At 41.3% G+C, this 27,622-nt stretch overlaps 1 protein-coding gene across 1 annotated transcript in view; it reads right to left on the bottom strand.

The window, feature by feature from the left end:
* GALNT17 (polypeptide N-acetylgalactosaminyltransferase 17) overlaps window positions 1–27,622 on the bottom strand; it is a 492,961-nt gene that overhangs the window by 141,611 nt on the left and 323,728 nt on the right. The window contains exon 5 of the mRNA XM_088445857.1: window positions 19,632–19,829. Within this exon, the coding sequence (XP_088301983.1) occupies window positions 19,632–19,829 (198 nt within the window). The remainder of the gene's footprint in view (window positions 1–19,631; window positions 19,830–27,622) is intronic.

Raw genomic sequence — 27,622 nt, 5'->3', positions numbered from 1 at the left:
GTAAACAAGCTATTGGCACTTAAACAAAATAGGTAAAAACAGGGTTTAGGGTATGCATTCAGGATCAGGCAAGTCTCCTAACTTCACCTCTCCCTATATCATGCCTCTTATTTTCCCTTGTTTCCTTTTCCATTGTTTTTTTTATTAGTCTTTCAGCAATTTTGGGCTGATGATTTCTATTCCCAATAGGTTGTGGCACAATTATGAATAGTTCACCTACTGGCTGTGTGGAGTGTATTTGTATTGGTCATTAGTCATAGAGAATCTAGGTACCCAAGGTGAACTTGCCAGAAGCAAGAAGGTTGTAGGTCATCTTACCTCCCTGAGCTTACTGGCACAAGAGGGAAGTCATACTCTAGGATGAGCAATTAATAGTGACGGCCATTGCAAGAAGATTATCAAATAATGGTTGCTTTTCCAGCATTACAGTTTCCTTTGTGTTGGTATGTAGCCATCACATGCACACCATTCAATGGTTTAATTATCAACGGGTAATTAGTGCACCAAATGACTTAACAATGCTGATAAGTTGTCTGCTTGTGAAGATAGATAGATAGACAAACATTAAACAAGGTGCACTCCTTGGTAAAGTAATAACTGGGTGCGAATAATAATTTGTTCATAATAAACAGTACGCCAAAGAGAAATCTAATGCATAAACCCATCAGTTTATTAAAATTATAGCATTTCAGACTATACAAGTTCTTTCTCAAGCTTCAAAAGGAGGTGGGACCTTGCTGCAGTGGGCGTGGCCTAATGTAAATGTACACGAGAGCCAACCTGTAATTTGCGGCATGCTGGGGGCATGCTCAGGGCTCGGAGAGCTACTGGGCATGCCCTAGTCCCTCTTTCAACTGAATAGAGCAGCGAGTGAGAGGGAGCCTTCTAACTTTCCCCCACCTTGGGAGACTGAGACCCACAGGTTGGACAGCAGGACAGTGCCTGAAAAGTGGGACTGTCCCACCAATATCGGACAGTTGGGAGGAATGCCTTACACACAATTATTATGTAGATATAATAAAATAAAATAAGAAATCTGAAGAGGTTATCAGCTGCACTGATACCAGGACAGATCTCTCTCCTGGGTATTGTGATAGATAGAAGGAGAGATATGATATAGGACACAAAGGAGAAGAATAAACTCAAAAAGTTGGTGGCATGGCAAAGATACTGCACTTACTGTAGCACCTAGCTATCTGATTCCAAGGGGGAAATGTTGGGTGTGCCTTATAAAATTATTGCCACTTGTTAACATTGTGGAGACTTGCTGGAATCATGCTGATTCCTGCATCTTAGAGGCTATTACATTTTTCCCCAAGTCTTGAACATACCTATTAAAAATATGTTTGAAACTAACCTTCAACCACTTAACTGGTAACATTGCATGTGATGTGACTGCAGCCAGAAGTGCGTCAGCTGGCAAGGTAGCATCACTTGCAACCGCTCCGCCCTACTGTATGCCCCGGCTTTAGAAGAGGAGATCCATCCTGTACAAGTGCAGAACTGATCTCCTCTGACTTGCCGATCCCCCCCTGTAGTAATGCAGTTGTCTCTGAGTTCATGGAAGTACTATTTGGATGATCTCTACAAGTATGGAGATCAGCTGCAGCAGGGTAGACTAAGCTCTGTATATGCCATGGGGGTGATGGGCCAACCCCCAGGAGGGAATGTATCATCAGTAGGAGGTGGGGGAGGGGCAACATAAAGAAATATGGTGCTGGAGGGAGGTAAAATAATAATTTAAAAAATTATACTGGTCACAGGGTAGAAGGAGGAGAAGGAGGAGGAGGTGGGTGCATATAACAGGGTCTTTTGACAGGGGTGGGGTTGGTATATAAAATAGGGATTTTTTTATTATTAAGGGGGTGTGGAGGGTACTGTTATTTGGATTTATGACAGGGGCATATATATAATGGGTGCAGGGTGTGCGGGGCACACGGGCCCCTGGGTCCAGGGGAGTCCCACACCGCACACCGCACACCCAGCACCCATAGTATTACTTACCTCTCTGGAGTCCCACGTAGGAATGGGGTCCGGCGCTGTAAAAACAACTGTAAAATGGCCGCCGCGGCCATTTTCCCGTCGTTTGTGTATGCGCAGTACAGGGAAAATGGTCGCCGCAGACATTTTCCTGGTGACCTTTGCATACTTTATAGACTCTGGGCGCACTGTAGTGCCCAGAGACTATAACTCCAGTGCTGGCCACGCACAGCTCAGTGCGCTGCCGGCCGCCGGACAGAGAGGAGGGGGCCCGTGTCGGAGACTGCACACAGGCCCCCTCCTCTCTAGAAACACCCCTGATTTATGAGCACTGGGGGGTTTATTGCCAATGGGGGGTGGGAAGTTATTTTAAAATGGGGGCCTTTGGACACGTGGGTATTGAGGGAGGGGTGCAAAACACCCCCTAGATATATATTTTTATGTGGAAAAAAAGAGTTGTCAATGAAGTGGTAAACAGTTTAATGAAAATGTGCATACCTGGCTATGAGCTAAGATAATACAGTATATAAAGTGCTGAGAAAAAGAGCCTTTCTGAAAATGATCAAATGCAAAAAAACTTGCACAGCCTACTATACAGTAATTTCATTTTCCAGAAACCGTCATTCAGTTTGATTAAATATTTATATTAATTTATAAGTGTAGACAATTTACTATTAAGATGGCCTGATTTTCAGATTTATGACATAATATTTTATTTACAACAATTGTAAAACATTTATTTCTATCGACTGTTTTAAGAATTCATAATACTCAGCAATTCTCCACATGATAATTGATGAGTCATCATTTATAAGTTAACTTCATCACAAATGTCGATAATCACTTCATATAACAGAAACTATCAATGACATTTAGTGTAAATGTCAATCCTACAGAGGTGTAAAATAATGCCTCATCTAAAAATCAGTCTAAAGCATTGTTTTTCTTTTGTGACATGATAAAGCAAGAGAGAGCCCGGTAAGTGGAGCATCAAAAACTACAGTAAAATGTACTGTAGAAGTACAGTACTGTACGGGAAAAATATAATGCTCCCTGTTGTTTGCAGTAAGAACATTATAATGATGTATGTAAAGACTCAGTGGAATGTGTTGATAGAAAAGGAATCAGAGGTAGTTAGGTGTCCTTTAAGTAAGTTGTACAGAGGGCGTACGTTTAGTGGCGTGAAAAAGTTTTGCCCCATCCCGATTTCTTCTATTTTTGCACATTTGTCACATTTAATTTTTTCAGATATTCAAACACAAGTGAATAGAGCAACTCCTGTTAAGTTAACTTGCAGGGGCAGCGATACTGTCTGTTACAATACTGTTATGATTGCAGCAATGTCACAATTATTAGTACATACTGTAGGCCACTAAATCATCTGCTTTGCTCATTACATTTCTTGGTGAGTTTTATGGTGAATCTCTATGCTGAGTAGTTGCATTGCCACAATTGCATACATTTCCCATTCAACTGAATCAAGTGTGTTTTTGTTTTTGATTTAAACATACTGTATCAGTGTAATGTAATAGGGCCCATACACCTACCGATCCGTTTTACATCCGATTACCCTGCAGTTCCGTAGTCACGTTTTTTTTTTCTTCTTTGCACGGGATCAGTCGTATGATCGATCCTGTGCCTCACGCACTCATTAGGTAATAGGGACAAACAGTCATTGAAATGTCTGTATTGCCACACGATGGATCGCATAAAAAAAAAAAAGCCACGTTCTGAACACGATACGACGGAACATATGTGCTGCACATATGATCATAAGATACGATTGAAGGACCCACGGGGGCGCGCATCGGATGAAAAAATTCACGATTTCAACAAGACTGAACGTACATCGAGTCGAAAATCGTGTGATCGTCTAGAAATCGCATAGGTGTATGGGGGCCTTAAGTCAGTACTTGTCATATATTGTTATACGTAAATGTATAGTGTGTGCTGAGAGAGGTGTGTGCAATACCATGGTATTATTCTATGCCAAATATACTAGGCTTTGTTTAATGTGTAATATTATTCTGGTACCTCTTTACAATTTGATGCGGAGCACTTATAATTGTATTTAAAACACTTCAAAGACTACAGTGGTTCTGCATGAAAACATATAATTGGTTTGTAGTATGTGTAGTAACAGGACAAATTTATTTTTAGAAAACACTCTATTATAACACAGTTGATGTACTACCTTCCTTCCTCTGTGCATCGCTGTTTACACATGCACTCCATATAGGATGCCATTGGAGAGATACATGGGGATGAGCCCACAGCAGATGGGGACCTCAGTGTAGTGCTGGGAGCATCTTGCCCAGCAGTGTTCCACACTAATTGATGCCGACGTGAGCAGGGGCGGTGTGTCCTGGGGTGGACCGCCAAGCCACCAGGCCCCATTACAGGGACACCCCCTGCACCCACACTGTTGTTACGCTTATGTCCCTGCCAGTGAGGTATGCCAAGACCAGGATAGATTCCCTCAATCCAGCTTTGGCAATGTGTAGGGGCCCCCAGTGTGCAACAGTCCCACATACAACTACCTGCAAGTAATTCAGCACTTGGCCCAAGCTTGCCTGTTTGTCACAAGTACCTATCTGCCTCCTGCTATCTTCCATGCAGCCTACGTGGACTATCAATGCTCAGGGGCCAGCCACTGCTACTATAAGAGCACTGCATGACACAGTGATACAATGGAGGCTGCGGTGGTTGATCACTCTGGTGATCTGATCACCTGGGGTGTGTTCTCTAATAGTGGAGGCCCCTGGTTAGTGCCCCAACTGTAATCCAGTTGCAGTAGGCACAGTCTCCCTAAGGTATGGGGCTGGTCCCTCAGGTACCAGGGCCCACCAGGGATATCCTTGACTCCCCACTGGGCCAGTCCGATAATGGCGCCACCATCAGCCGCACCATTGAAACTTGCACCAGGATTATGGCAGGTGCAGTTTTTTTCATCTGTGTATGGCCTCCTATGTAAGTGGTTGAGCAAAAGTTTGCAACCACTTTCACTGATATGCCTGCAGCACTCCCATAACACGCCCATAAGATGGACTATCTCTGCGTGCACTAAGACACCTCCCATCACCTTCGAGGAGCGCCCATTATATTTTCAATACTCTTCTACCTGGGTGCACCTGAAATAACAACTGCAACTCTGTATGAACACAATCAGGATGCATGCATGGTGCGAATTAGTCACATGCCGCAGTAGCAAAAAATCACTGTAATATGTTCTACTGTACATCGGCAGTGCATACACCTCTGGATCAGGCCCAGTTACAGCAATAAATTTACTAGTGTATGCAATTGGTAAAAAACCCATCAATGACAAATTTCATAGCACAAAATGGTTAATCAGAAAATTTAAATTGATGATTTCAAAGAACTATAGACAGAAAAGAAACTAATGTGGCAAGCTGATGTGGAGTCTCCTTGAGGAAGCTACAGTAAATGTTCTGATCTCAAAAGGCATTAAATCAAATTCATTATGCACATTTATGTTACAAGAACAGCCAAAAGCTATGTGAAAAGTATGTAAAAGGGGACATTTATAAAAAGATATACTTTGTAATTCAGGCAAATTTCCTGCCTGCAAGTGACCTAACATACAATATAAGAACTATATTTTCCAAAATGTCTAATTGCTGTTCATTACCAAGGGATACGGTCAATATCCCGACCGTGAGGATTCCGGCACTCAGAATGCTGGCGCCGGAAATCTCGACACTTGAAACTCAAAGGTAAGTAGCGTGGTTCGGGGGAGGGCTAGCGTTAGGCACTAGGCTAAGGGTTAGGCACTCGGGTGAAAATTAGGTTTAAGGTGTGGGAGGAGGAGGCACTGGGGGGGAGGTTAGAGTCAGGCACTGAGGAGGGAGGGTTAGGATGGGAGAGGGGAAGGGTTAGAATACTGACCGACAAGTGTCAGTATTCTAACCCTGTCGAGATGCCAGCGTTGGGATTCTGGGTCTCATTCAGACCCGCTCACAAGCGCCGATGTGCTCGCAAGTGGGTCGATGAAGAGGCTCTGCGCACGAGCAGTGGCCGCACTGCACGTGCGCAAGTCCCGGAGCGAGAGAGAAATTCTCTAGATCCGGGGCTTACTAAGAAAGGGGCGGCTGTCGATGGTGATCGACAGTTCGAACTGTTTTGTAGGCGGGGCGGGGGCATTTTGCGAGCGTCTCTGTATGAGGTCCTCTGGCTGCCGATATCCTGTGCACCGGCATCCCGTACCCATCTCATTACCTGAATAGTCACACAGCACAACTGTATATTTACTCATATCTGCTCATTAAAGTTCAGTGTAGTATCTCTCCAGGGCTGAACTGGCCCCACTGGATTCAGGGCTCACTAACATGAGGACGGGACACATATAGTGCCTGAATTAGCGGCGGGTGCCATCACCATGTATCTCTACTGTGCAACAAAGTCAGGACTGGTCAAGAGAACAGGGAGGAAGAGAGGGATTTCAGATTGTTACACAATAGAAAATATGTGGGGAAATTTTTATTGAAAAAAAGGTGGCAATATAAAAAAGAATTAAAGGTGGCACTATATATTTATAAATATGCTAAGGGGCCTATTAATCAAATAATATTTGTGGAATATTCCCCAAAAATACCCGTTTTCAGTGGGTACCTTCAAATATTAAGGAGTCTATTTACTAAGCAGTGTTAGGAGACAGAGTGAAAAGTGATAAGAAAGTGATAAGGTGCCAGCCAATCAGCTCTCAACTGTCATCTCACAGGCTGTGTTTGAAAAATGACAGTTTCACTTTTCACTCTGTCTCCTAACACTGTTTAGTAAATAGACCCCTCAGTATCCTCTGCATCCCACCCCGGCAATGGCCTCCGTACATACATAGTCAGCAGACAGCACATGTGTAGTAGCGTTCAGGTGTCCCGAACGAGGAAAGAAGTGACTGCTGATGTGGTCGCTTCACTTTGAACCCATTTTAGGGACCGGATCCTTTCAGAGCCTCTGTCCCTACGTGTGAGTTTGATACATGCAGGCAAAACTTGATTTACAATTATAAGGTCTAAAACCTGATAACTGATAAACATGTTCCCTAAAAATAACATTATATTTATTATTATACTGATGGGACATACATTATGTTTAAAATTAAGGGATCACAAATTCTTACAATTTTGATAATGGGGGAACAGGTTATTAGTACTATGCTAATAAAGGGGGCACATATGATTACTATGCTAATAAAAGAAGCACATATTCTTATTATTATTAGTAGTAAACTAAAAGGGGCACATATTAGTATAAAATTAAAGGGAGAACATATCATTATTAGACTAAAAGGGGCACATATTAATATTTTTAGTCTAAAGTGTTCACAGTTCATTATTAGCGAATGGGTCACAGATTATTATTACTAGAATAAAGGGAGCATGATTAGACTTAAGAGTGCCAAAGGTGGTCCAGACTAAGTGGCTACAGATTATTATTAGTAAAATAAAGAGGGCACAGATTAAATTTATTAGACTAAAGGGGGGCACATTTACTTTTTTCCTTGGCACTTTCTGGGCAGGGGTACCAGAATGAGACCAATGTTAGTTAGCATTGGCCTGGGCATCCCTAAGTGTAACTAGCAAGAAGAGGAGTGCCCAGAGCATCTAATGGATGCACCTCAGATAGTTCTGCAAGCTGCAGCTCTATAAACTGCAGGGTAACTGCCCGAAGCGGCACTACAGGTTGCAGGCTGCCATTCCAGGCACTCTGCAAGACAAATGCAGGTGTCATGGGGCAGCAAAGCAAATACTCGTACATGTCTAGTTAAGGCACTACTTTACACTTTGAAAATGCAGATAATTCTTCAGAAAATTGGACATTAAAAGAAAATCCTGTTGGCTTTGGGCTGAATTTTGCTTTATTTGCTGTAAAATATGTACGCCTGAGTCTATGTTTAAAAACATGACTTGATTGTTAATCAGCAATATATTATATATTATATGATTGCATAAGTATGTCAATCATTGGTCTATTTATTGATGTAAATTCCCCCAGAAAATCAAATGTCAGTTTCCACAAGATTTTAGTATTGGGGTGACCTACCAAATGCTAAATGCAGGAGATATCAGAGATAGGCAAATTAATGCAAGATTCTGCACTTGCAATGGGGACTGAGGTCTTAAGTATTTACCTAGTTTCAAAAAGTGCTTGTTCTCATCTTTACATTAGGTAAGTCGATTATAGCCTATGCTACATCCTCACAATTTTCTTTCACATGGAAGCTTCGAAGCCCGCGTCCTAGCGTGTCTGCAGTTTTAAGTACCACCAGAAAAAAAATGTAATTGCCATATTATGCAGCAATAAGGAATGATTATTTTCAGGGGATTTAAGCAAATATTAATAAATAGACCCCTTAAGAACTTGTGTTTCATACATATTTTTGAAATGCCATTATTAGTCTGCCATAAATTTGTGTCATTTAATTGTAGTATGCTCTATCAAAGTATATATAATACTAGAGTTATTTAGATTTATTATAGATATAGCCCCACTTACTAGTGTCAGGGTTGTATTGTCTTTTCGCCAGCTTGACTTACAAAATATAAGTTAAACTGCTAACTGTGTGTTTACTGCTTGTGTATGTTGCGTAGTGCAGTGGGTATTGAGTACACAGACACCAGTGCATCTTACATAGCAGTGTTGTGCCTGGTAATCTAAGGGTGTATACAATTATGCCATGTCCTTTGTTGGATGTAGACATCTTCTCAGTTGATGAAAATGCCCATTCAATGACTTGGAATGCTCCTTTTGGACCCTTCATCCTCTATTCTGACACTTCTTTTTTCGTATACTATCAAACTTTCATTGAAAACTTGTCTTCCATTTCTCTAGTCTGAAGCAAGTCTTGAATAAACACAATACAGATTCAAAATGCTTAGGACCAGGGGTATTTTGGATATTGGAATATTCCATATTTTGGAATATTTGCATACCATAATGAGATATCTTGGGAATGGGAACTAAATCTAAACACAGAATGTATGTATGTTTCATATACAGTACACCTTATACACACTGCCTGCAGATAATTTAATACATTATTTTCAATAATTTTGTGTCTCACAAAAACTTGTGTACATACATGAAATTCATTTATATTTCATATACACCTTATACACAGAGCCTGAAGGTATTTTATACAATGTTTTTAATAATGTTGTACCTTAAACAAAGTTTGTGACATTGAACCATCAAAAAGCAAAGGTTTCCTAATTCTAATGCTTGAAAAAGTCACCATTTCACATATATCATATTTGCCAACCTTTGAAGGACTCAATCCTGGTAGGTCCCAGAGGTGGCAGCCATGTGCAATCTGATGGGACAGGAAGGGGGTGGCGAGATCGCATCAGCCTGGCCCCTTGGTTTTAAGAGCTCCAATTGACAGCATTTTTTAGCAGGGTACACACCAACTCTGTGAGGAGTCCGGGTGAGCCCCCGTAAATTCAGGACACTCTTGGACATTTCAGGAGAGTTGGCCAGACTGACACATATCTATATAATTTAAAGAATACAGCACTAATACTTCTGCAAACTAGTTTTGGTCTAACCAGTTAACTAACTAGAGAATGCTACAGTGCACCTTCAGTACAGTATATCTGCAGCAAACTATCTTGCAAAACACAAAAACAGCATAAAATATAGCTTTGTTTTTGCTAATGTAGTCATTGCCAGTGAGTTACATTTTTTTAGATTGTACATAAATATAGTCACAATTCTTATTCAAGATGTATTCATTATTTTACTTTGTTCCTTTTTATGACTGAAGATAATCTTTAAACCAAAGACAAAGTACACTGAGCCCAAGCATGATGTTGGAATATTCTAGGATTTTAGGATTTTTTTCCAGCATTAAATGACTCACTGGAAAAGTATCTTGGCAGTAGCTATTCTATTTATATAGAACTTCATCTGAATTTGGCATTCAAATAGCTATAATATATTGGGGTAATACCCAAAACGTATATGTTTTCACCTTTAAACTTTTTATGACTGGGATTATTTTATATCCTCATGATGAGATGACATTTCAAAGTCTTGCTATGTGTGACTTAAACCAAGGATAATTTCTAACTGCTTTGTATAACATTGTCAATTTCAGTTTTGCTTTTGTGACAAATTTTGCTTTACTTTGGCATAAGATTTTAGCCAAAATGAGCAAGAAAATGTATGGTTAGAACATGTCCCAATATTTTTTTCTCTTCTTGTGGTCAATCCTCAAGAGGCGGGTGGACAAACAAAACCCCACAAATTCTGACAAACTCCAAGCATTGATTAGGCAACAATGGGCGACCATCAGTCAGTATGTGGCCCAGAAGCTGATTGACAGCATGCCAGGGCGAATTGCAGAGGTCTTGAAAAAGAAGGGCCAACACTGCAAATATTGACTCTTTGCATTAACTTAATGTAATTATCAATAAAAGCCTTTGACACTTATGAAATGCTTGTAATTGTACTTCAGTATACCATAGTAACCTCTGACAAAAAGGTCAAAAAACACTGAAGCAGCAAACTTTGTGAAAATCAATACTTGTGTCCAGAGCTGTAACTAAACTTTTTGGTGCACTGTGCCAGAGAGAGCATTGGTGCCCCCCCCAGTTTTTAAATAGGGACATAAGATAGTGCACATGAAAAAGGAAAAAGGGCCATTGCTTCATGGAGAAGGGCCAGGGAAGAGATAGGGGAGGCAGGAGATGCTGGGGATAAAAGAAGAGGAAGCTACAAGTGAGATGCAGAAAGATGATCATTCCTGACCTTTTTTTTCTTATACTCCTATAAGATATAGGAGTTAGAGTGTCAAGTAAGAAAGTAAGTTAGAGTGTCAAGTAAGAAAGTAAGTAAGAGTGTCAAGTAAGAAAGTAAGATCTAAACTGGAAATTAGTGCTAACATGATGAGAACCAGCACTAATATCTTAATTACAGTTCTGGATATGATCCAATACAACAATAGAGGTGCACTGTACTATTGTACTATTATCTTCATATAAAAGATCTTTTTCCTTTGACAGTCAGTAAAAGATAAGGGCAACATCGTATACAGTAGGTGATCCTAGCACTTGACACGACAATATTATTGAAAATTAAGTATGTTGCTGCTTTATGAATAAAATCCAATACATCTATCACTAGTATAAGGTGCTGAAAGCTTCTGGGTGTGATGATGTTACCAGTAATATCCAATTGTACAATTCCATCAGTGTTCATGATAACATGATAGCTAAATGTTTCCTTATACAGTAGCTATAATCTGATGGCTGCTAATCCTGATAATTACTGATGCTTCATTTCCCTTTCCACTAATACTCTACATCAGGGGTTCCCAACCACGGTCCTCAAGGCACACCAACAGTCCACATTTTAAGGATAGCCATACTTGAGCACAAGTGTCTTACTCAGTTCTGCAATAATTTTGATTTGAACATCTGTGTTCAAGCATGGATATCACTAAAACCTGGACTGTTAGCGTGCCTTGAGGACCGAGGTTGGGAAACACTGCTCTACATACATATTTATTGCCTCAGCCCTAACATTGGGGAAAAATTGTTTCTTATTACTTTTAATTTTCCATTCCTTTAATTTTATTTTGTATTCTTTTTATTTCCTTATATGTGCCAAGTCAGCATAGGGCATCTCTCACAATTACTCACAGGCATTATAAATGAAAGTATATTAACATTATACATATTGTAGTTTAAGTTAAAGCAATGGTGAATTATTGCAGATGCCCAATTCTTTTTTTGAACCATCAGTGTATTACCAAACATGAACTGTAAACATTCTAAGAGCTACATCTATATGGTAACATTTTTGACCATTTTACCAGCTTAACACCATCACGATTCACTCAAGCTACTTTCAGTCCCTATTGGCAACTAAAAGATAATTACTGAGTCAATATCAGTTGGATCACTGCTGCTCTTCACAGTATAAGAACAGCAGCCTAGAAGGGAAAGTTTTCTCAAGTAAGAATATGATTACATTGTTGTTTACATTTGATTGAAAGTGTGCTGGAGCAGTCAATGGGGAAAATAGACAGCTGACAAGAATAAAGTGTAAAAGCTGCAAAACTTACACAAGGGACACAGAACAACAGATAAGAGCAGGTATTTTTTTGTATTGGAACAAATGGAAAATAAGGGCTCATGAGTGGATCAGTACAAGTCCCTTCTAGCTTTGGGTTAGTTGCAAAGTAGAAGTTACTCTCTCAGTACAATTGACACTAATAATTAAACCTGCCTCTACCCATCCAGAGGCAAAGCCAGGAGGTGTGCCAAGGAGGCAAAAGAAGGAAAGCAGAAGTGCTCAAAGGACAGATTTAGAGTATTTATTGTATGGTCCTACTTGGAGCCAATCACACTGAGTCAAGATGGCTTAATATGCACTTTTAGTCGGAGATTCCCCAATCCCACCAAACACTCTCACTTAAGTCCCATAAACACTGGATGATATTTGTGAACAATATGAACGATAACGATATCTTTGACCGTTCAAATCGTCCAGCGTGTATGCACTAAGCAATAAATGATGCACACTCCCGCGGGTCGTTGACGATATCCCCAGTCATCTGTACATGCAGCTCAATCTGGGGATATCATTAACGATGCCATGCTGCCAAATGCAGCATGGCCTCACACCCCCCCATTGTCATTTGTCCTTGCCGGCATTGGCAGGTGTGTATGCCCTTACCAATCCCATCACCCTCACCGGGCCTGCTGCTGCTGATATCGCTCAATACACACATCATCCAGTGTGTATAGGGCTTAACATGTAGATGTCAAAACTATTTTCAGTTAATAATAAGGAAACCAAAAGGATCATATTTCACATTGAGAACTTACAGAATAAGTAAACATAATGTATCTGCTATAAACAACTAACAATCTGTCCCAAGACATCTTAGCCATTGGTAACAAGACTGATACTGTATCTTAGGGGGTCTATTTACCAATACTTACCATTCTTCTGACATTGCTAAAAGATTCTATTTATCTGGTAATTTACAACTGCTATGTACTACTCTAGATGACTTTATTATCAGTTTCATATTTGATTTAATACCACATCCTACAATTCTTGTGAGTACTGGTCAAAATTTAAGCGGCATGTCTGCTTGGAGAAATTGACAATACTTTAAGTCCCAGTATTTCTACCAATATTTCTTTCAATTAAAATATTTTATTTGTTATTAGTATTTTTATGTATGTCAATAAATTGTTTAATAATCCAGGTAGTATTATACAATTTCTTATTAATTTATCATTATCTCCATTTATTATTACTATTTCTGTTCTATGAGCTAGGTCCCAGCTGGGGGGACCTAGCTCATATTGCTCACCCCTAAACTAGGAGATTGAGGGCCGAATTCAGACCCGTTCGCGAGCGCTGACCCGCTCGTAAGATGGGTTGAGGGAGCTCCGTCGTGCGCATGCGCGAGACTCGCATAGCGACAGCCAAGCTGTCGCTATGGGTCTCGCACCAAAGGGGGCGTGCTGTCGATGGTGAGTGACAGCACGCCCCCTTTGGTGGGCGTGCCGGGGGCGTTGCTGCCCAGACGGAGGCGTTCCCATGGGATAGAGCCAAAAGCACTCCTGGGCTTACGGCAGCGAGACCCTACCGCAGGGTCTCGTCGCAAGCCCAATGGTCGCAATGGTCATGACCATTGCGACCATCTTTTTGGCCGCTCACATAAGCTGTGGGAGGTCACCCACAGCTATGCGAGCAGCCAGGAGGCCGCTCCATTTTTAGGTAGGAGGGCCCTGATTCAGAACGAGCACTCTGGTCAGAGTGTCCGGCTCTGAATCAGGCCCTGAATTCCTACTTGATTAAACAGCTGTCTAATACTCTAATGATAGCACCTATTAGGAAAAGTCTTTTTTTATTCTATCTCAGGGGTTATACTGAGGTTAAACTCGTTGTCATTGAGTATCCTTATTAAATGAAGTGATTGTTCCTTGCTCCTTCTCTACAATATCAAACTTTGCTATAATGAGAAGACAGGTGAGAATGAGTTGGGTGTATTTTTCATTGTTCCCTTTACACATATGTTCCCGTTCCCACCAGTCAAGAAAAAAAATGTCAAACATAGGAGCACAAGCTGCTCCTATGACTGTGTTTCCGTAATTTGAATGTAGAATTTGTACATGAACATGAGATAACTCCTGTGTAATATGAAATACTGTAGATCAATGAAAATATTATGAAATACTGGGGAGCTGTCCATATTGAGAAAGTATTTAGCATCAATCCCTATTTAATGGCCAATGCTTACTCGTATATATAAGAATTTGATGAAAAAGGAGATAATTTTTTTTGCTGAGCTTGATACCTTTAATCTTACATAATACATTAGATGTGTCCTTCAGGTAGAATTGGAAACTGAGAACATGATGCCACAAGTATACATCTAATAAGGTGCTGGCTTGTTCTGAGTGACCACAAATGCTAGAGACAATATGGGGCATCTGTGGCATTTTTATGTACCATGGGAAGGAGATAAAATGTAGGTACTCTTGGATTATCCACTTTCAAAAACTAAAATTCTTGTTTGTTATTTGTTCCTTCTGTCTAGGCTTTCCCAAATATCAAGTTGTACATTATGTTGGAATTATCTGTGGGATTGAATTGTATCTGATTGTAGCATTTTTTATCACATATTTGAAAGTCTATATAACAAAATTAGGGACTAACATTTTAAACAGTTTAAAGATTCATAATTTTATTGCCATCAGGTTTATTGGACTCTACATCACCACCAACCAGAAACCAGTGGTTACTCCCTCTTGAGATGTACTTTGAGCCTTCACAATTTTTAAGCTAAAGAGAAGAGATAATCTATATAGATGATTATGGAAACAGTAGAAGAGGCTAAAAAAAAACAATGCTGACATTAACACACACTATTCCATTAAGGAGAGGCACAAAACACTAAATACAATTTGACTGATCAGATTGAGAAACAACATTTGTGGAACAACAAGTCATAGCTTACCAGGCTTGCTGAAATGTGTAGTTATGCAAGAGCTGGAAGACAACATGACCATTTATTGTATATGCAGTATGTACGGCACTGAAAGGGTATACAAGGCTTGTCCTTCACAAGTAAAGAAATCTGAAGTTATACATATCTTCCAACTATCCATGCATTCAGGATTTCAAATCTTGACAGGGAAGTCTTCCAAAATAAGGACAGTTGACAGGGCTGTTTTTGCAGATTTAACTATATGCTAATAATCATCTCAGGAAAAGCAAAGCAACCTGTTAAAATACCCCAACTTTAAATCAAGTAGATCCCAAATATGACTCTTTCTTCCAAATACATGATACATAAAAAGTCAACTGTACATTGTACAACCTACTTTGGACCTGATGTGCGGGGGTTTCTGGAGTAAGATGTCTGAGTTTACAGAGATTACTTTGCAGGGATACTTTGCAAAATGGGAAATTAGGCAAAGAAAGGCTGTTACTGCAAAGCATGTGGTGTAGCTGTAAAGAAGGGTGTAGAGCCATTGCCACTCTTTAAATGATGAGTATTACCTTACTGTAGCTCAGAGACGGTAGTCTGGAACTCATTTTCCGTCTCTATCTTACGTTATGGAGGAGAAGCATATTTCCAAGAGCGCTGTGTGGTATAATTAATTTAAGGGCAAACTGAGCAATAATATGACAGAAAAACTATTTTATTTCAATGAAAGGGGTGATACTAAATTAATGTTAGAGTCTACTTTGCAGTGTACATTTCTAAACAGCGTTCCTCACAGATTTTTCTTACCTCTCTGCCCACCATGATGATGTACTTCATCGTACTTACCTACGTCCAGAACACTGCTATATTTATGTTCCAAGGACACTCAGGAGAGCAGATCATCCTTCTACATACTGCCTACATCTTAGTGAATAGGCGGAACAGGAGGTTTGATGATGCAATGAGAGAGAATTGTGTCATCATAGCTGTACCCTCTCAGTGTGATGGCACAATTGGAACCATTGAAACACAAAGGGGGCCAGGGTCATAATGACACTATTTATTCCATCCCTAACCCACAATGGACAAAAGCATCTCCCCTATGTGAACTCTCCCCAAAAGTAGGTAGGTGTAGCCCTCCATTGGGCGAACCATCAAAGGGCAGTGATGCAAAATGTAAGCATTTTGCAATGTGCATGAAGTACATCCATGGTGTTTTATTGCAGTGACCACCATTTTGTGCCACAGATAGTGTACTGTAGGTAGAAGAGTTCTACCTTTCAGATATGCAGACATTTGGTCGTATTCAATTTATTTTGCCTCGGCAAAAAAATTCCGCCTACCCAACTTTTCACCTACATTGCGTGTTTTGGACGCAAAAACTTATCGTGTGCGTCCCCGATTTTTGCCCTATTCAATCACTAACCAGGCGAAAACGGCAAGCGGCGAATGCAGAACAGGGGAAAAGTACTGTCAGAATAGGGGAAAAAAGTCCGAACCCCCCCAAAAGATACACTAACATTGGGGATCAATGTAGAAGTGTCCCAATAGCCCTAATAAATCTATTTGGGACACTGAACTTGTTTAAATCCTTATTATTAGCGTCCTTGTAAAAGTGGTGAAGAATGTCATTAAGCAGTATTTTTTGGTGAAAAAAGTAGTCCTGTCAAATTTGGGTTACTTGAAAATGGGTGCTAGCATCTGTTAAAGTCTCTAAAGTGAATTTTAAAAAAACATGAAAAATGCACCTGTTGCATGCACCTGCAATCCTAAAAACACCGGACCCATCCTTGCAGACCCCTAAGAAGGCTATTTCGTTAGTTTATATGCTTGTCCCCCCACTTTGTAATTTTTCTCCCCAAAATGAAAGTATTTTTTGGGGTGTTATTATTATTTTTTTTCCCTGATTTTTTGACACAGTTGTCCTTTGGGGGCTGTCCCAAGGGTTCTGAGTGGTTTCCTTACGTTTGCACCCCAAAATGAAAATGTTGCACTTCTTTTCTCCTGCTTTTCTTAGGCAAATCTTTTTCGCCTAATACATTGCATTGACTTTTCGCATAGGCGATAACTGGCTGGAATTGAATTTGGAGATAAGTTCAGACCATGCGAAAAGCCGCGATCGGCGAGGAAAAAGGCTTTTTGCTTCTAAATTAATACGGCCCTTACTTTCATTCTTTGTGTGAACTATAATATGCAAATTATATTATCATCAATAAATACAAGGTTTAAAGCAATTAGAAAAAAATGGTATTTTGGATGAATAATTCATTTCCACTTATCAAGAAATTATTGCACAGAAATAAAGAAGCATGTAACAATCTGTGAGCACAATACAAACCATTATCAGATTTACCATAGCAACCACATGTTCCCAGTTTAAAACTCAAGACTGTGGTTTAATTTTGCAAACCTTATTACTAAAGTTTAGTACAGTAAGTGCATTGCTGCAGTCTGTGCTAGATAACAGATGTTCAATTCTACTCTCTCCCCCAGTATACAGTATATTTTTGCTATCATTTTATATTTATTGCTAACAACACACATCAGCAAAAGAAAACCCATTTTTTCTCTCTTTATAAATAATTTGAGAACATTCGTTTTAATTACAAAAGGTTATAGCTTTTCCTGGGGTTAAATAATATACCAGTCTATTTCATAATGAAAACTACAATGTTACTACTTGTAAATAAAAAGTGGAACATGTTTCTCCTTATGATGTGGAAATGTATCTTTTTTTATCTGAATCAATCAAGTTATTAATTATTTATTAATTAATGGGACATATTGGGACATATTGTGTATCTTCTAGCCCTAATTTGTTAGAAAAGTTAATTTCTAAGTGCAATTCAAAGAATGCTGTTAAATAAAATCAGCACACATATAATACAGTCCCAATTTTCCCTCTTTCTCGATAAATTTACGTCATAAATGAGGCTAAACTCAGCAGTAATTTTAGGAGGAAAATGTAGGAATGGAAATGTACATAGTGCTTGAATTTAAGTGGCACTTTGAAGGAACATTTACAAGGGTTGAATAGAGGGAGAGAAGTGAGTACAGAGTATTGAGGCCTCACTTAGGGCCAGTCGTTGCAGTGATGGTATGGAGTTTCAGGCTTCAGCCCCAAATGATGATCCTCTGGCACAGCTTGGACTCATTTTGGGTGGGTGAAAGTGACTTCACGTGCAGCCTAGGAGGTGTTTCATGGTTTCACACTGACCTAGGCTACATGAGCAGCAAGCTTTTTTATTTGATGATGCATGCACAGCCTGGGTGGAGTATTGAACAGCCACACCGGTGGGGCCCAATGTAGCTCAGTGTCCGCACACAACTTTCCTACCATTAGCTGCCATTGCCACTCCCTTATATTATGCATCTGTTGTTACCCACACTTTTTGTCAGATTATGAGCTCTTTTCGACAAAACCTTCTTTACGTTCTGTGCCATGTAATTGCATGTAACTTGTTTGTAAAAAGATCCTCTCAATGTATAGCACTATAAAATAAAGACTAATTATAATACAAATATTATTTTGAGATAAAATTTTATACATTTAAGACTGATGCACTTTCAAGTTCATGATACTTTTTTTAGTTGTTTTTCATTTCCCTTTGCAATTAGGTGCAACTAGGCTGGTAATGTTTTGCTCACTCCTACACATGAAATTATGCCTAATGAAAGAACCTTAGCAATCTAAATGACATTGCATACTCTGAATTAAACTGTCCACCAGTTCACCAAGAAGCCATCATAACTCTCAAGTTTCTCCATGAGGATGATGCTTCACACATCATATATCTCAAATATTCCAACTGGCATTCCACTATATGATGTCATGCTCTCATTTGCCTTTGAGCCATACATGTTGGTATTCATATATACAAGCAATCATATTTACATTAGGTGCTACGTAGCAAATGATAAAAACCAAAACGTAAATACATTTTTTGAAGTATATATATGTAGCCAACATTTTTTATAACAGTGCAATAGAAATAGACTAATATTATAAACAAAAAATTGTGTAACTCTTGTATTCCTTATTGTTACATGGTTGGAATATTTTCTACTTTTATCACACATTTAAACTGTTGACTATTTTATTGCTCAGATCTTATAGTTCTTTACTATATCAACCTTTTATACCGACATTTCTTCTGTACATTTAGAAACGTTGTTCTGTCCTACAAATTACTGTTCACCCTTATAACATATCTCTCAAGTCTACTCTCTTTAGAAAATCTTTTTATTTTTCATTGACTGTTATATCCTATTAACCCTCCTGGGACATATGTTTCCTAAGTCTTTGAGGTCTGGAAGAAAGGTAGGACAAACACTAGCACCAACAGAGCTATTATACCCTGTATAGTATTGGCAAATGTGCAATGTACATTTTACAACTTAAAGAAAATGCTGACATTTGAACTGATAAGATCATGCTATGACACATTCACAACTTTTTTTATAATTAAAAAATGAATACTTCAGCAGTGTTGGGCATATACCCTGCTTCAATTAGAGGAGGCTGCCTGCAGTACGATTTGAATAAGGATGATTTTAAAGTGGCCTGCATTACATTACACATTAAATTGTATGCATGTTTTGAGCCTTCCTGTATATTTATGTAATGGAAAAATACTTTCATTTTTGTAAATAGTTATTAGCTTCCACCAACCTTATAGGCAAAGATGGATCCCCAGCATCCCACCAGTCTTTAGGAGGACTTATATACATGCACCAGAGTTCCCAACTGTATCCATGGGCTGAATTTTCATATCTCTGAACTTCAAATGTGTCCTGTTTGATGTTGTCTATTGAAGGCAAAATTACTCTCCTCCGGTTTTCCTGTATCCGAGACAGAACTGGCTCAGCCCTTTAAAATAAAAAAAATATTAAAAAAGTATTAAAAAAAATCTAAAAAAAAAAAGTCACAAAATATATTCATGAAATGGTCATTGGAAAAGTTTGTTAGAAAAGATTAAAGAACATCAATCAAACAGCATTAAAACTTCTATACATAATTTAGTGATTTTATTTCTGAAACAATTTAATATCGCACAATTGTGAATTATCAACAATACACAACAAATGCAGAAATAATAGCAATCAGTAACTAGCATATAAAAATGCAGAAGAGCTTATTTTCCATTTTTGTGATTTGCAGGACAGATATAAAGTATCCATACTGTAATAAATAAAATAAAACAGAAACAATCTATGGTCAGGACTTACAGTTAATTATATTTTACAATTTATCAATATCATCATCAACGTTTATTTATAGGTTTCTATGGCACCAGACAGACTTACAGATTTGACATACATGAATGCAATAAAAAACATAATATCAATACAATAAACAACAATAAACAACACAATAGACCTAAACATGCTGACACAAACACATATTGTACAGTATGTGGATAGTCATGAGCTAGCAATTACAGATAGTATTAATAGTATGGATACAGGGCCTGATTCAGAGCCAGACGCTCTGAATCAGGGCCCTCCTACCTAAAAATGGAGCAGCCTCCTGGCCGCTCGCATAGCTGTGGGTTACCACCCACAGCTTATGTGAGCAGCCAAAAAGATGGTCGCGATGGTCATGACCATTGCGACCATTGGGCTTGCGACGAGACCCTGCGGTAGGGTCTCGCTGCCGTAAGCGCAGGAGTGCTTTTGGCTCTATCCCATGGGAACGCCTCCGTCTGGGCAGCAACGCCCACGGCACGCCCACCAAAGGGGGCGTGCTGTCACTCACCATCGACAGCACGCCCCCTTTGGTGCGAGACCCATAGCGACAGCTTGGCTGTCGCTATGCGGGTCTCGCGCAGGCGCACGACGGAGCTCCCTCGACCCATCCTGCGAGCGGGTCAGCGCTCGCGAGCGGGTCTGAATTAGGCCCTCAATCTCCTAGTTTAGGGGTGAGCAATATGAGCTAGGTCAGGGCAGGCCCTCTGGTTTTTCAGAATGGCCTCCTGGCCGCTCGCATAGCTGTGGGTGACCACCCACAGCTATAGCGAGCGGCCATGATGATGGTCGCGATGGTCTTGACCATCGGGCTTGCGACGAGACCCTTGTGGTAGGGTCTTGTTCGTCGCAAGCCCAAGAGTGCTTTTGGCTCTAACAGAGCCGAAAGCACTCCCACTGACAACACTTGTGATGTCAGTGGGGCCGGCCCCAGACGGTAGGCGTTCCCATGGGAATGCCTCCATCTTGGCAGCCACGCCCCCGACCCGCCCACCAAAGGGGGGGTGCTGTCACTCAACATCGACAGCACGCCCCCTTTGGTACGAGACCCAGAGCGGCGGTTTGCCCGTCGCTATCCTGGTCTCGCGCATGCGCACGACGGAGCCGGCTCCGTCATGTGCATGCGCACTGGGCCACCATCGACCCGCTTGTGACCACATAGCGCTCGCGAGCGGGTCTGCATCAGGCCCACAGTTACATATTCCATTCAGGTAATTAAAAAACCAGTAGACAATTCAGCATAAGACATAAAATCAGGGGCATACTAAGTAGAGACATATGACACATAGGGTAGAGAAGACCCTGGCTAATTATTTACAAATGTGGAACAACTTTTGATTGACATTTGTGCCATATCGTGCTATATACTGTAGTTGTGGCATATTGATGGCATTTGTAATTGTGCAGCACAAAAGCATAACCAGCCCTGGACTGCTCAGCCAGTCCTGGTTCCTTAAAATACAGGGGAAAAATGAATGAATAGGGTCCCCCTGTATTTTAGGAACCAGCACCTTGATGCTGAGCCAGTCCTGGTTTTAAAAATAGGGGGGTAAAAACTGCGTAGGGTTCCCCCTATATGTAAAACCAGCACCGGACTCAAATCCGGCTGGGGTGTAATGCCACAGCCGGGGGACCCTATCACCGGGTCTCCCCAGTCAAAGCATTCGCACCCCAAGCCAGTCAGCCAAAGCCTGGAATCTCAGGGGAGGTAGGGACCTCCCCAATAAAGGTGTCCCCCTCTCCTGAGCACCCCAGGCTTAGGTTGAAGCCTGCTGCTCTTCCCTGCACCCCTTGGCTGTGGGTACAGGGGTAATAGTATTGTTAACAGTGTAATACTAATGTTTTTTTTACCATGGAACTACCCTTTGGCACCTGTGGAACTGCAAGTGCCAGCAGGCGGCTTGCACCCGTACCCCCGCTGTAAAAAAAATACTAAAAAACCCACAACACACACCGTAGAAAGTCTAACTTTATTACATACACCTACCTCACTCACACATACAGTACTTACCTGCTGCCAGATGTTCTGTCCACTTCTCCAAGTAGAATCCAACATGAGTACCTGAAAAAAAGATGCTACACTCACCTCTGTCCTTGCGCTGGTCTCTGTAGAATCCCCAGACTTGGCAAAAAAAAAAAAACCGAGTGACCCAATCCATGGCGGACAAGTATTGGTATATGTGTTGTCACATATAACAATACTTCATGAACGATAGGAGATGGACCTCTTCTGGAAATACCACAGCCCAGCAACCAATCAGAGGCCGCTTTACATATAGCGGCCACTCATTGGCTGGTTACACATGGGTCACAGTAACACATATACCAATACTTGTCCGGCATGGATCGGGTCACTCGGTTTTTTTTTAGCGCAAGGACAGAGGTGAGTATAGCATCTTTTTCAGGTACCCCCATTGGATTCTACTTGGAGAAGTGTAACTCTCCAGACATCCTGTAGCAAAGGAGATTTCTCTCCCGAGTTTGTCATTAGTAAATTTGAGAGTGGAAAAAAATGGCTAGACTCTCCAGAGAATGCTAACTCAACCAAACTCGAATCTTAGTAAATTTACCCCCTAGTGTCTATATGCTATACGGCTTAAGTTGCCCAGAGAAACTGAGATGCTTTAGAGGTAAAGGGGCATATTCAATTAGCTGCAAAAAGTACAGTCCTTTTCGCCTGCCAGACATTCCGCCTACAACGCGTGTTTTTGGAGAAAACACTTTTCCTGCGAGCGGCCGATTTGAGGAATGGCATCCCCCAAAAGATGCACTGACATTGGGGATCACTATGGATACCCCCAAATAGCCCTGCTGAAGGTATTTGGTGTGCTTAAATGCTCTCAATAGCTGCTATTTAGCATCTTTGCACAAGTGGTGAATAATAGCATTTACATGTTTTTTGTGGCAAAAATAAGTAGTCCCAGCAAATTTGGGGTACATGAAAATGGGTGCAAGCATGGTTAAAAATGGCAAAAGTGAGGTCTTAAAAAGCATTAAAAACACACCTTCAGGAAGCACCTGCAATCCAAAATATACCTCCCCCATACTTGCAGACCCCTCTAAAGTCTATTTCGCTAGTTTGTAAGTTTGTACCCCAACTTTGAACTTTTTCACCCCCTTTTTCAAAGTCATTTTTTGGGGTGTTCTTTATTTTTTTTAAGCTTTTTTTTAATGCAGTTTACCTTTGGGGACCTGTTCTAAGGCTGGAGGGTGGTTTCCCCACCTTTGCACCCCAAAACTGCAATTCTGCACTTTTTTCCCAACAGCAATTCATAGGCGAAACTTTTCCGCCGGGTACATTGCATTGCGTTTTCGCACCGTTGACAAGTCACCACAATTGAATACGGGGATAAGTTTCCTCTGGCAAAATGACGTCATCGGTGAAACTTTTTTACCGAAAACGGCTTTTTGACGCTAATTGAATATGGCCCAAAGTGTTCTCTCTTTTTCTTCACATTTTGTGTGTTATTCGCATTCAAATAAAGTGAAACAGCATTCAAAGTTTACTAGAGATGCTGGACTGTGACTTTAACTGCACAGGAATTAGTTTTAAACATGTACAGTTGCAGATAAAGCACAATGGAACTTGGCGTGAGAAAAAGCCGCACCCGCTGCATCGTAGCGCTTCTTACACAGATTCACACACTAATACAAATTGATCAGTGCAAGCCAGCAATGTAATTTTGTAATTTCCAGTTGTTTTATTTATGTGAATAAGACACACATTTTGAGTGACAAAGACATTCGTCATTGCTGAGTCATCCGGAACATGGCGCACCAAGAGAGGCTATTTGCTGCGACTAGAGCAACAGTGTATGCAGGGGTGCCAAGAGGGGGGGCGGGTACAGATTACCCAGGCCCGGGCTTCCTGAGGGGCCCGGGTCCGGCGCCGCCCCCCCTCCCTCACAGCAGCCCATGGGCTGTGCGTGCTGGGCTGTGTGTGCTGAGCTGCAGTGGGAGACTGCTTGTGGCTGTTGAGCAGCAGCCACACCGGTCTCCTATGCCTGAGGGGGGGAGCGATCACACTGATCGTGCCCGGGGAGCGATCACACTGATCGTGCCCCCCCTGGCTTTGAGCAGGGCTGAAGGGGCTCAGAGTGCCCCACTCCCCAGCGCGCGGTGCTGCAATTCTTTTTTGTTTGTTTTTTTTTGTCAGGAAGAGGGCGTGGCCATGCCTCCCGCGATTAGGCCATGCCCCCTGTTACCCGGGCCCGCCGCAGCTCTTGGCGGGCCTGAGTGTATGAGGATACATCAGTATGGGGCTCATTCTGAATTGGATGGAATATGCCGCTAAATCACAGGTATAAAATGTATTGTAAAAAAGGATGCATTTTGCTTCGGTTGCAGAGCTGGCTGTATTGCTAAATGTGTGCAATTTGGTATGCATAGCATAAGATGTGGCTTCACAGTGCGGATAATACCACAATTACTGTAAATGCTTCATGCACAATATTGTTTGTCCATGTCTTGACAGTTTTATTAATAAATAATAAAGTTGCATTTACCATGTAAAAGGCAATTAAAACCAGCAGCAAACACAATATGAAAGGGCTAATTAAGTTCAAGTCAATACAAATATCCTTTGCCTTCTTCTTTGATAGGTCCATTGGGAATCTGCTCTATCACTGCAGATCAACTACAAATATTAATGTAATAATGCTAAAAGATTGCAGCAGCCACATTATACTAGTAATAATATTACTGTGAGGGATGCACTGAGCCATTCAGAAGTGACAGCTGATCATTATCATTACCCATGAGCAGGGCTGCCACCAGAAACTGTGGGGCCCGGTACTGACAAAATAGGCAGGGCAGGTCCCTCATCACATTACTGTCTTCCCTCCCCTACTACCCTCCTAAGTGTGATGCCACTCCTCTCACCCTCAGTGTGACCCCTACCTCACCCCCTCAGAATGTATGTGGTCCCCTCCCCACTTCAGTGTTACTCTCCAGTGTGGACCCCTGCTCACCATCTGGCCCATCCTAAAGGGGTCATTGAGCTTGAGCTGGAATTCCCTCTTGGTCCGGGTCCTGAGCGCCTATCTCTGCTCCTGCAGCTGCTGCTGCTCCATGGTCTGCTCATAGTACCAGGCTGGCTGCTTAGGGGGCTCTCCCAGTACTCCACCATGACACCGGTCACAGTGCAACTTGGCTGGACTGGGAGGGCAGATATGCAGTCTGCACTGGCAACCAGGGAGAAACAAACAGCACTGCCGCTGGCACTTTTCAGATATATGGTGCCACCCGCAAGCCAATCACAGCTCACTCCTGATTGGCTACTGGTCCGCGAGTTGTGATTGCTCACGGCCTGCGCCATATATCTGAAGTGCCAGTGGCAGTGACGTTTCTCTCTGGGTGCCAGTGCATATCTGCACCGCTGCCACCCAGGCCCCTACTCTCTCCAGGCCCAGGACTACGGGCTCGACAGTCTCCCCCAGTTGGTGGCCCAGCACAAGAGCTTCACCTCCTTACTGGAGCATATGCTTGTAATATACATAGGATTCATTTGCGCAGATAGGGCCTTTCTGTACTCTGCCCATACTTACATGCCTACTCCAACCTTCATTCTAGCTCTATATGTGCAAGGAATTATACGCAAAAAATGTGCCCAGTCACTATATTGACGGAGGCGTAAGAATTTTAGGTGCTGCTGAAAATATATCTTGAAGAAAAAATTTTCCTTATCGTAATCAAAAAATGTAAAATAAAAAAAGGTTAACAAAAATGTATGAATTATTAACAACTAGAGCTTATAAGTAATTACAAAAGTCTTAATAATTCACTGGGAAACTTTTTATATATTGTTAAGAGTTTATAGGGGGGCTGTATAGGCTGTGGTTTCCATGTCTGGAGCATCCAGAGGATGCACCGGCTGACACCGCAGCAGCGAATCTGGTGGCTGGGTGCCGTTCTAGGAACCCTGCTAGCCAGATGCTTGGGGCAGCGATGGTTTCGTCCAGAGGACAAGCCGTGAAAACTCGGGCAGATATGGCTCTGGTCAGAATCAAATCCATGACCTTATTGCTGTGAGACAGCAATGCAAAACACTGTGCCACCTTATGCTGCCCATACACTAGGCGATTAAACCTAGCGATAGAGCAATAACTACAGTAGTTATCGCTCCATCGCTTGGTAATTGCCCACAAATCGGGCAGTAAAAGGTTAAAAACGACCAGCGATGCACGTGCCCGCTGGTCATTTTTAACATCAATCATCGCCCGAACATGATGGTCAACCTGACGACCGCCGTCAGGTTGCCATGTTCGGGGATGATTGATCTGCATACACTGAACGTCTGAACGTTCAGTGTATGCACTTCACCCCGCGGGAGATGACGGTGTAGCAAATTGTGCCGTTGTCCCCGCATCGTGTAATGGATGTGCAGCATAACAGTATATGTTTTTAGTTACAGATGAACGATTGAACGATCTGAATGATTTGCCAACGATTTGAATGATTTGAACTATGAATGATTGTTGACTGCATTAAAATGAATGGAATTGTCCAAAACTGACTGCAAATGCATCAGATGTCAGATATCGTTATCTGGCAAGTGGGAACGCGCATCGTTCATCGTTCATCTGACAAACATGTCAGATATGTCAGATTTTCCTTCAGATATGAACGACTGGTGATTTTTAAAATCGTTATCATTCAGATCTGAAGAAAAATCTGACCGTGTGTATGCACCTTTAAGCTGCATACACACACACAATGAATTTGTAAATGAACGATTTTAGTAAAAGATTTTAGTTCATTTTTTCAAGGGAGAAATGAACGAAAATCATTTACTAGAAGCATTCATTTACTAAATGTAATGAACGATTTTTTTGAACTACAAACGATTTTTGCATATTAACTAGGGGTGTGCACCGGCCACTTTTCGTGTTTTGTGTTTTGGTTTTGGATCTGGATCTTTCTTCGTGTTTTGGATCTGGATTGGTTTTGCCAAAACCACCCTTCCGTGTTTTGGGTTCTGGGTTTTGTGTTTTGGATCTGTATTTTTTTGAAAAAAAGCATAAAAACAGCTAAAATCACAGAATTTGTAGGTTTTTCTGCTCCTATGCTATTATTAACCTCAATAACCTTAATTTCCACTCATTTCCAGTCTATTCTGAACACCTCACACCTCACAATAGTGTTTTTATGTCCAAAAGGTTGCACCGAGGTAGCTGGATGACTATGCTAAGCGACACGAGTGGGCGGCACAAACACGTGACCCATCTAGGAGTGACACTGCAGTGGCAGGCAGGATGGCAGTTAGAAAAACTAGGCCCCAAACTGTACATAATGCAAAGAAAAAAAGAGGTGCAAGATGGAATTGTCCTTGGGCCCTCCCACCCACCCTTATGTTGTATAAACAGGACATGCACACTTTAACAAATCAATCATTTCAGCGCCAGGGTCTGCCACACA

Source organism: Taudactylus pleione, unplaced genomic scaffold (assembly GCF_031769625.1).
Source record: "Taudactylus pleione unplaced genomic scaffold, aTauple2 ptg000391l, whole genome shotgun sequence".
In the NCBI taxonomy this organism is placed as follows: domain Eukaryota; kingdom Metazoa; phylum Chordata; class Amphibia; order Anura; family Myobatrachidae; genus Taudactylus; species Taudactylus pleione.
Note: the sequence above shows the minus strand (reverse complement) of the source record. Positions and strands in the feature narration are given on the sequence as shown.